Source organism: Phoenix dactylifera, chromosome 17, assembly GCF_009389715.1.
Source record: "Phoenix dactylifera cultivar Barhee BC4 chromosome 17, palm_55x_up_171113_PBpolish2nd_filt_p, whole genome shotgun sequence".
In the NCBI taxonomy this organism is placed as follows: Eukaryota; Viridiplantae; Streptophyta; class Magnoliopsida; order Arecales; family Arecaceae; genus Phoenix; species Phoenix dactylifera.
In genome coordinates, this window is record NC_052408.1 from 5,961,829 (window position 1) to 5,972,883 (window position 11,055).

The window sequence follows — 11,055 nt, forward strand, 5'->3', positions numbered from 1 at the left end:
TACCAATCCTCTCTTATAGGGAGTATAATGGCGTGGCACATTTCAAAATCAAGCGAACTCCAACTTTCCACTAGATACAAATAGCACATTTCTGCAACCAAAACTTAATCTTAAAGCAACTTCTATACAAGCCATCATACAGTAAATACAAATCTCAAAGTCCTTAAGGACATCATGCTCTAAACTTGAGTCTCATAGCCCTACCATATATCACATTCAAGTCTTCGACTTCCAAATATTCTGCACCGCACCTAGCCCCAGCTCAAAGCAGGAACTTAACCGGCAATTCAAGCCAGTCTTGTGAAGCTCGCCCCAAATAATTGGAACAAGTTGGATAGTTATGGTACGTGCGGACATACCTGATGAGAGAGCATTTAAATTTTGAAGTACCTTTCTTTCCTCCTTTAAGATTCGTGCCATGAACAAAACTCCAACGGATTGGAGACACCCCCCAGCGGAGAGGGATGCCAACCAGCTGGGTTTTGACAGTCCAAGTGGTGAGAAATGCCAACCAGTTGAGATAAAGCTGGACGGCTCTCTATAATTATTCTTATGCATCAAAAGAACATAGTTAGACCATCCTCAGGTGACATGCACTTGGAACAGCAAGCTTTTCCCCCTTAAAGTATCTCACTTAAGTCACCTGCTAGTGATAAGCCAACTTCACTGGTCTCAAAATACTAAGGCATTGTTTGATTGGATCAATGCCAACCTCACTGATCTCAAAGTACCGCACCATCGTTCCAATCAACGAGGGTTGATACAAGAGATTGTAGCTTCCTGAAGCAATGGTTTTGAGGCATGTCCTGTAATTTCCATAGGCTCCTTTTAAGTCCTGGTTAGCTTGTGTTCGCACATAGTAGCGACCATGAAATGGTTCCTGGATCTATCATAATAGGCAATGTCAGACTTATCAAAAAAAATGACATAAATAATTCAAATTGTTCCTCGTGCAGAACTCAAATTTAAGTATTACAAACCCATCCAAACATGATTTAAACAGATCATGTATCAGAAAAAAGATCAAACTACTGAAACTACTGAAATCCCAATAATTGCAGATTATGACAAACCAATCTGGTTAATTTCAAGATATCAATCTCAAACACATATGCCCGATCTCTTCCCCTTCTTTCCTCTTCCTTTAGAGGATCCTCAACCTATATTCAAACACAGAACTCACAATGAATGTGATTGGAAGAGCTAAATTTGAGAGTTACCAATTACTGTTTAATTATATGAGTTCCTAAGTATGCCCTTAAATTCCGTTTACTTCTTTCACGTACCCTCAAGTTTTGGTTGAAGCACTAGCAGAACCGAGCTACATGGTTCAACAATGAAACAGTGTTAGAACAAAAAGGGCGCAAACTAGTAAAGGTAAAGAAAAAATAGAATCTATTACCAACAAAAGGTCACTACCAAAACCACCTCTTACCTCATCCTACATGGTTAGATCAACTGGAAATATTGATGACATCTGGATAGAAGCTACAGCGAACAAGATAATGCTTTACACAGACAATTAGCATCAGAGACCACAAACATTCTTCAAAGGAGAGATCCTTGACCAAGATTCCTTCTATGATCTCAAATAAGTTGGTGACGAGTCAGGAGGTGATGCATTAGGATCAAAATCATGCTTGCTCTTAGTTCTCCTCATCTTTGCTTTGAATCTGGATTTTGCCATGAGGATCTGCACAGTGTTTGCAAAGTTACCCACTGCCATCAAAACCAGCAAAGCCCCACAAACTATGACCTGCAAGAGTAGAATAGAACAGATCTTAGACATCTGCATGAATTTAAGATTGCCATTAACGACAAACAAAGACAGCCATTCACTATCTCCAGGAAGAGAAGAAAGGGATACAGCAGAATCAGAGAGGAAAGCCAAAAGATGTCTTGCCTGCCACTCATGGATAACACCAACCAAAGCAGTGCGAAGCAGTAAGATCCCAACATATGCTTCAAAACCCTGAAATGAGGCAGTTTTGACAAAGGCAACTGCCAGTAAGAGTTTCATGTTGCAAAAACTAAAATCATGTTTAGTGTTGCATTGCTGCTTAAAGCTTAAATTGACTCATAATTTAGATGTTTGAACTCTGAATCATGACATAATCTCTCACCCTCATATAAGAGATTAGTTCATCTGGGAGCTTCCTCGCAATATTCTACAGCTTTCATAACTTATGTCTCTGTTTATATCAATTTCTGAGAGCATTGAAACAAAAATAAAAGCTTATATCTGGGAATTAAAGGCCTGATCATCTTCCAGTTATATACAAGTAGCTCCAAATTTCTCATCATCTCTCGATTATATATAAGAAATTCCCACATTCTCCTTTTAATTCTTTTCCTTTCGCTTCAAACAGATCCTAATCAGCAGCTCAATTTACTAGTGCTGGAAGTTTGTCAAGAGCACGGAAACCTCTGCTCACTGTAGCAACATGCAATTATAAGTTGTCAGCTTTGTACCTGCAAGATGAAGAGAATGGGGCATAATAACCACAGTTGACCTTCAACACCAGCAGTTTCTCCCCACACAACATCCATCCTTTTAGCCTGTTAATGAAATATAAAATGATATCAAATAATCATGAACTTGACAATGTATTTTAAGAAAATAAAATTAACAAAAGAGTTAGCTATCTAGCCAGTTACAAAGAACCATATAATAAGAAATAATAAATGACATCTAGCATATGGCCTATCTTGCCAACTTCGAAACAAGATCATCTTGTGCTCTGAATGCCTGACATGGTCATGAAAATTCTGAAGACATGTATAGAAATTACTTGATCAGCTAATTACATGTTATGTCTGTTTTTCTTTTTCTTTTCTTTTCTTTTGATAGGTAGATTTTGCCTGCTGTAGTTTTGTATATTGTAGCCTTTTGTCCCCATTAGTTGATTGACAGCATTGATTATTATTCCAGCATTTAAACTTTATTGTATCTATACTAGCATCCCAAACATTTTCATGATAACTTTGTGCAGAAATTATAGAAGAGATTATCATCTGTCAATCTCCATTTTGGGTCCAACTGCCTAGGAATCCTCTTCTGACAACTCTTTCACCAGAACCAGCCAAAGCACGTCAATCTATCACTGGATTGACACAAAAATGCATCAAAAGCACTCAGCTAATTCATTTCTCTCTAAATGTTAATACAGTAAGACCCTGTTTGGGGGAGCTGTTAGTAGTAGAGCTTTTGAAAGTAGAACTGTTGGAAGTAGAGCTGTCTGAAGCAGAGCTTTTATAAAAAGCTATTTGCTGTTTGGTAACTACATTTCTAAAGTGTTGTGGCACTTTAACATGTGTTTGGTAAACAAATTGAGAAAGTACTTTTGTGTGACAAAATGACCATAAAGGACATTACCAGTATTATATAAAAGAGCATAACAAAATATAATATGTATCAATACATAAATATATGATATAGTATAATATTAATATAATGTAATATAATATTATTATAATATAGTACTATAACATTATGTATTATAGAATAATAATTTAATATAATATTAAATTATTTAACATAACATATCAATATATTATGATATAATGTAATATAATATTATATTTATAGTATAATACAATAATAATTATATAAAATATTATAATTATTAGTGTAAATTAATTTTTCATCCTTCCAAAGAACATTTATCTCTCTAACAAATTTTCTAGCTAGGTGATAAAATTAGTTAAATAATTACTAATATTTTTATTTATTTATTTAGATCAGATTAATTGCTACTCACTCATTATTTTTCTTTTTATTTTATTTATTTATTATTTTATTTCATTGAAATATAGAGGAGTTGCCAGCCATGGGTGGTGGCCGGCATGGTGGCTACCACCGTGGGCAGCCACGAGCTTCCAAATCAAAAAAAAAAGAAGAGGAAGAAGGAACAGAGACGGCGGCGTTGAGAGGAAGAAGATAGAGAGGAAAGAGGGAGAGCATGGGTGAGAAAGGAAGAGGCGGGATGAGAGTTTTAGAGAAAAAAAGTGTGATTTAAATGGGGATATTTTGGTCCAAAAAACAGCTTTCCGACAAATTGGAGCTTTTTCCAAAAGCTGTTTTCAGCTTCCCGCAAAAGCTGAAACAGCTTTCCAAAAATTTTACCAAACACCATTTTTTATCTAAAAGTACTTTTGGAAGGCCAAAAAGTATTTTTTGGCCCTCCAAAAGCTCCCCCAAACAGAGCCCAAGTCTAACAAGAAAAGAGGAAGCCATTAAATACAGTTTTGTTTTCAGGATCTGGGAGGTAAAATGAGCTGGGAACTATTGAAGAAGGTTGAAGGACAATCAGAATCCTCAATCCAGCTTTCTGGTCTTTTCCCAATGAAGCTTTTCAGGCCAACTGAAAGCATGATCTGCTCAAAGACTATCCAAATTTTACTATACTATCATTTGGGTGTCGATTTCATGTATGGACATCAAGCGAGACCCAAGATTCAACTTCTTCAGTTCTTTTATTCATTTTGATGGGTTCACTGTGAATTTTTGGTGAGCTTTCAATAATATTAGGTACAAGTTTTGGCCATGCAAATCCAATTTAATTAATTTTTTTCACGAGTACATTTAGCATACCATGCTTTTAACATCTCTTGGAATATCAACAAGCTCGAGAAACCTTCCCCGAGATTAGTTTGGTCTCTTTATGAGGCAACAAATGCTTGACCTTCATTATCATAACTAAGATGGCTTGGCAAGCCAGCCCATGACATGCAGCAAGTACCGCGCAAAAGCTGGACAGCACATGCATAAAGTACGAAGATTGCAGGAAAAGGTGAGATGTTACCTTTCCCAAAGCAATGCGGGTATACAGTCTTTGACGTTGATATCTGTTTTGTAGAAGCATTGCAACACCTTGCATCATAGCCCATACCAGAAATAATTGTACCCCTTTCTGCAAAAGGCCTTACAGTTTGGGGTCAAGAATTCTTATATGATGATTGAGAAATGAATAAGCAACTACCTGCTTGTTGGCACAATCAGGTTGCCTTTTTATCTCCCATGTGAGACTTACAAGAGCCATCAACATGGCGCAATAGTGATGGAATATCCACCTGCATGAGAATAAACAAGGCTTATTTCAACATCATAATAATGCCCAGGGATGCAGTTAAAACTATAGCTCAAATCAACAGACATTCTTCTAGGCTTTCCAACAATAATCATGACCATCCATCGGTGGCCCAATGCCAACAACATCTCTGCTTTTGACTGTAATTGTAGTTGATGGACCCAAATCACTAATTATAACAGTTAAGGGTCCCCAATTACTCATATCTTTAAATGGTGGAACCTTATGATGGACTCTTAATTTGAATCAAATTTTGATCGACTGTCGGAAATATTCCCATGATGAGATAATCTATATGAGACATCCATTTCACAGAACACAAGTTTCAAGACAGGACTGGTGCAGAATACCAACTATTTCAGTAACCTAGACCTCTAAGCATGCCATAAATGAATGTCATAAATGTCATTAACGTAATACTACTCATGAACTTCTTCTTTGTTTTCATTAATAAAGTGTGATTCTTCAGAATCCTGAATCATTCTAAACATGTTTTCAAAGAGAATATTACTCATCTCCTAGGACTACAAAGGTGGGGAGAAAGCCAACCACGATATCGAGGATGAAAGAAACGGTGCATTGAACCGAATGTTGACCAAATAGATGCATGCAATCCAAAAGGCATAATTAAATAATTCAAATAATTAAAGAGGTGTAACTAGGGAGAAGCAGGATCTTGGTTCCAAACTAAATAAATGGATATGTAGGTTTCATATGTCTCTTACACAGAAACTAATTTGTTGAATAATAGAATAGATTGTATAATACACTCAATGAATAAAGTTTAAGAATTTCAGTGTTTAGAAGGCGTAAGATAATCATTTTCCCAACTAGAACAGCAGAGAGCGTGGCATGCTTCCATAATTGCAAAGTCAATACAAGCAATAGCATGAAAAAGGGCTTTACATACCAAGGACGAATATCACTGCCATTTACTCTCAACACATTTTCTCGCAATGCTAGACTTGTGTAGAGAAATAAAAGCCAAGCCTGAAAACAATAAATTTAATGAAGTTTGATCCAAAATAGTCTTATTGCACAAAAATATGATGTTGCTTCTGGAGAGAATTTTATACCTGATACAACTGAACAGGCAATGCTGGAAAGCATCCATCCCAGATATAAGACCTTAAGAGAAGTAGAGTGCATGGAAAAAGAAGAAATAAAAAGGCCGTTCTGTCCTGTCAACAATAAAATTATACCATTGATCAACATAATGTGGTTATCCATGTAGCATAGATGATAACAATCCAACATACTCATTACTGACAATATAAACTCCATTTTCTTGCCATTAAATTATTGACAATCAATACTAACTATGCCCATTTTCTTCTTAGCAAGACAGTTGTGTTGCATGACACGCAGCAAAAAATTATCCTAGTGCATTTCACCTAGTCTGGCAGTTACAGTAGTTGCTTAGTTTCAGTTCTAAGCACAATTACTCAATCTTCAAATGGCAATTATTACCAGAACTTCGAGCATGATGAAAAAATGTGTAAGCTTGAGGTGACAAATGAGCATCATCTTCCAGCACTGCAAACCAACTAACAATAACTTTGAGATGAGAAATGATGACCCAAGTAGATTAGACACAATGTATTTTAACATGAAATAGACAGTGGGTGCATGTAAAGACAAACAAATTGAATTTAGTTTTAGGGCACCGTCATTGACTTAAATGGATGAAGATCAATAAGAAAAGGGTGATTAAACAGAAACAAAAAACTCTTATCATTCAGTTTGCAGTACATTAATATTGCACTTTTCCTCAATATTTGGACTTATCTTGTTAGCAGAAAGCATGCATAAGATCTAATGGACAATAAAATTGGACCCAACAAAAGCAAAAATAGGAGAGCAAAGCTGGGAGAAGTCATCCTCAATATCATTGGCACTAGCATCCTCCTAGATATTAAGTTCTCCACATCTACATAGACATCTTTACAAGGTTAATTAGCATAAAGATAAATATAAAGAGAAGAAAAGTAGGATAACCATGATAAGCATCTCAATATGCTTATGACTAAGGATTCTTAACCAGCATTCACATGCGTTGTGAGAGAAATAACAAAACCAACTATCACCAAACGTCATGAAAATTAAAAAAAAAAAAGTATAGGCATTTGAGCCGATCAAGGTCAAAGAGGTCTAGGGATCTAATAAATTGTGGCCTACTCAGAAGCCATTATTAACCAACAGGCAAAATTTTATTTTAAAAAACTAATGATTTTATATTACTTAGTACGGAGGGCTTTTTGGGCTGTTATTAAGAATTCATTGTTGCAAACAATGGTGCTATCCCAATTATCCACACCCCCAAATCCATTTTAGAATAATCATATGACAATCCACAAAGAAATGTGTTTAGTCCTACGCCAGCTATGCACTAGATAGATCTTGGATATTTATATATGGTCAAGAAATCCAAATAACACCTTCCTACTAGAATTTTTGGGTATGATCCTAGATTGTTACAAATGGTATTAAAGTGGACCCGGCCTATAGCCTATGTGAACAAGGAGACACTACCAACACCAATCCATTTGGACTGATCACGAGTTGATTGTAGTGTTTGTGATTAGATTTACAATACTTGTGAATAGATTTGAATGAATTTAGACCCTTAGCTTGATTAGACACCAAGGCTTAAATGGAGAGTATGTGAAGACCCATTCGGACATGTTCTTAGTCCAACATCGATTATGGCTAGGTAGGTCTTAGATATTTATACAGAGCCAAAAAACCTAAATAACACCTTCTAGCTAGCCTTTTTGGGTGATGTCCCCGATTGGTGCAAACATCCTCCTAGATATACAATTTTGCCATGTTTGCCTAGGCATCTTTATAAGGTTAATTAGCACATAAGATAAATATAAAGAGACGAAGAATAGGATAACCAAGATAAGCATCTCAATATGCTTACTAAGAATTCTTAACCAGCATACACATGCTTTGTAAGAGAAATAACAAAACCAACTATCACCAAACATCATGAAGACAAAAAAAAATGTATCGGTGATGGAGCTGTTAAGGTCAAAGAGGTCTAGAGATCTAATAAATTATGGTCCACTCAAAAGCCATTATTATCCTAGAGGCCAAGTTTTATTTTAAAAACCTAATGATTTTATACTTTTAGTGTGGAGGGTTATTTGATTTATTATTAAGAATTCATTGTTGCAAACAATGGTGCCATCTAATTGATCCCACACCCAACACCATTTTAGAATAAGCAATTAACTTGATTCTATAGATTATCTTCATTCTACTAAATCTTTAGAAGTCTATTTATAAATTAAACAAAACCCAAAGTAAAGAACTCTTACAGAAATTCCAGCATGTTAACCTTGTAAGTTACTTAAACTTAGTCGATGACTTGAAGAAATAGAAGAAAACAGCAAAACAAAAAAAGAAATGAAAAGTTTGGCCTTAACTTTAATTTGATGTTGCACCAAAACGTGTGTCCTTTAAAGAATATCATGACATTTTGTATCTAAACTGGTGTTTATATTGCTACTCTTAGCACTCTACTTCGTGCTCAAACCAAGAACACCTCCCAATTGTGCAGGAAGTGACAGCCATGCTTCAATAGTGACCTTGATTACCCCTAAATCCAAGGATCATCCTAGAGAGATGTTGATCCAATGGTGACAAATCAATTGTTTTTCCTTTAACTTCGCTTCATTATGTTCCTCTTTCTTCAAAATGGTGAATAAATATCTACTAGGCATTTCCTTCCATCTAAACCATACTTGTCTTCTTACAAAGAAACGATAAATACTTAAATTGATAGAAAAAAAAGACACATTTTCGCAAACCTGAAATCATTGAAATAGTGATTTCCCTCCAAATGGATGACCGTTTTTAAGAGATCTCGATACATTTTCTTCACGCGAGTCTTATGCAAGAAGTGGAAGTGTCAAAGCAATTGAGGAGCTCTATTGTTTATATAAGATACCCTTTTAAAAGATTCAAAGTAATCTCAATAATGGAACGACATTGTCATTTACACATCATGCAGGCGGCCATGCAACAAATAGAAAATGTTGAGACTATAACCACAATAATCCTCAAAATTGGTACCAAATCCACTCGAGGATCTTCCTTCGTCTATTTTCCCATATGCTTCCAAGCATTCCAGTGCCCATATTACTAGCTACAACTACCAAGACATTGTGTAAATAACATTAGATACTCCATTGGAACATTGAAGAGAGATTTACCAAGGGAGACTGGAGAGGATAGAAGCAAGGTCCGCCGTACCGGTACCGGTCGGCGTACCGGTGGCCGGCCGGACCGGTACGGTACCGGTCCGGTCCGGTCCGTACCGGCCGGTACCGGTGGTTTCAAAAACCACAGCGCGCGGCGCTGTGGTTCTAAAAAAAAAAAAAAAAAAATCGTAGGTTCGCACCGGTACGAGGCCCGTACCGGCCGGTACGCACCCCGAACCGGCCGGTACGGGCCCGAACCGGCCGGTACGCACCCGTACCGGCCGGTTCGGATAAAAAACCGGGAAATACCGGTTTTTTATCCGTTCCGGTACCGGTCTAGGACCGGACCGGTACGTACCGGCCCGTACCGGCCGGTACGGGCCGGTACGGCATTCCATGGATAGAAGTCCTAAGAAGCAAGAAGTTCCAAGGGGTTTTCTGTTATGTACCTCCTCACTACCACTATTTTATTGATTCTTTATAGAAGGAACATTTGGTGCCTCCTCTTTACAGTTAAGACAACAAAAATAATTAATTAATAGTTACAGCCTACTAGTTCCAGTTCTGAAAATGCTCGTAAATAGTCAACTATCCACTCTTCATTTGCCAAGAAAACCTAAAGCAAAGCATCAATTCGAAACTCCAAAAATCCAATCAACACCATAAAATATGAAACTAGATGTAAATAACTTAGATTTCCTATAATAGCATGAATGAGTAAGAGGATCATCATACTCTATAGCCGTTGTACTCCTCCTTCACTTTGAGCTGAACCTCTTTCCTCGTCGCCCTAACATTCACCGGGCCAAGAAACATCTTCAAGAACCACCCTGGTCACAAAACATAATCAAACAATAAGCATCAACAAATTCACCGATAAATCCAATAAAAATAGCATCAAAACGAAACATTTTTTCGTAAAAAGGTGGAAGAAAAAGCATCAGCAGCAAGAAATAACCATGATCCTTGCTCGCGAGAAGCGACGCCACATCGCCGTCACTGATGAGGCATCTCGCCCTGTATAATTCTTCATCGATCTGAGCACCAAAGAAATGATAAAAATTAATTTTCTTTTTTTACGAAAAGGAAGGATTTTTACACATAAAGAAGACCAGGGAATCACGCAACAAAACAAAATTGAAAAGATAAGCATCGCCGCATTGGGATCGAGGGAGGAGAGGGGATCCTGGGACCTTGTCAGCGGTCTTGGGATCAAGACCGGCGTGGTTCTTCTTGGAGGCGGCGTCGAAGGAGGAGCGGAGGCGCTTAAGGTCGGACTCGAGGGCGAGGGCGCGCTGCCGGAGGGCCTGCTCCTCCTTCCAGGTCTTGGAGAGGAGCGCGGCGGCGGCGTCCTGCAGCTCCCTCGCCTCCTCTGCCAGCCGCGCCGCTTCCTCTGCCAGCGGCGCCGCCTCCCCCATCCCTCTCTCTCTCTACTTTCTCTCTCCACCCTCTCCTCTCTTCTCTTATCGCTTGTGGAAGGGTCCGGTGGCGGTGGTGTGACGCGCGCGCGCGCGCGCTCTTTCTCTCTCTCTACTCTTATCTTCTTTATGCTGGCGTAAACACCCTTTGACGGGGGATTGCCTGTTTCGTGCTCACAGCGTTCTCTACCACGTGGCACGAGGGGTTGGCGGGATTCGTGAGAACTAGTGCGACGCATCGGGCATGGTTTTCATGTAATTCTAGTAGCAACAAATGATACCGCCATCCCATGTCGATTAGTATAAAAATTTGCCATAGGAGGAAAATGGAGAAAG

At 38.0% G+C, this 11,055-nt stretch overlaps 1 protein-coding gene across 3 annotated transcripts; it reads right to left on the minus strand.

Moving 5' to 3' along the window:
• Positions 1-910: 910 nt before the first annotated feature.
• LOC103721806 (transmembrane protein 120 homolog) lies at positions 911-10,830 on the minus strand. Of its 3 annotated transcripts, XM_026810296.2 has the most exons (13): positions 10,495-10,825; positions 10,260-10,338; positions 10,037-10,131; positions 6,561-6,626; positions 6,167-6,271; positions 6,001-6,080; positions 4,983-5,073; positions 4,806-4,913; positions 2,473-2,559; positions 1,904-1,972; positions 1,436-1,756; positions 1,287-1,321; positions 911-1,160 (listed from the first exon to the last, which is right to left on the minus strand). In XM_026810296.2, exons 1-11 carry the CDS (start codon positions 10,717-10,719, stop codon positions 1,580-1,582), a joined length of 1,182 nt encoding a protein of 393 aa, XP_026666097.2. In that variant the 5' UTR covers positions 10,720-10,825; the 3' UTR covers positions 911-1,160; positions 1,287-1,321; positions 1,436-1,579. The 3 variants fall into 3 exon arrangements, with proteins under 3 accessions (XP_026666097.2, XP_038970736.1, XP_038970737.1); XM_039114808.1 differs by lacking the exon at positions 6,561-6,626 and having other exon boundaries at positions 10,495-10,824; XM_039114809.1 differs by lacking the exons at positions 911-1,160; positions 1,287-1,321 and adding an exon at positions 2,124-2,208 and having other exon boundaries at positions 1,679-1,756; positions 10,495-10,830.
• Between the last annotated feature and the right edge of the window lie 225 nt (positions 10,831-11,055).

Coding starts and splice junctions, on each gene's coding strand:
- LOC103721806 (XM_026810296.2), bottom strand. CDS start 10,719: ATGGGGGAGGCGGCGCCGCTGGCAGAGGAAGCGGCGCGGCTGGCAGAG. Junction 10,339..10,494: donor ATCCCAAGACCGCTGACAAG/GTCCCAGGATCC, acceptor TTTGGTGCTCAG/ATCGATGAAGAATTATACAG. Junction 1,973..2,472: donor CCATTCTCTTCATCTTGCAG/GTACAAAGCTGA, acceptor GCCTCATTTCAG/GGTTTTGAAGCATATGTTGG.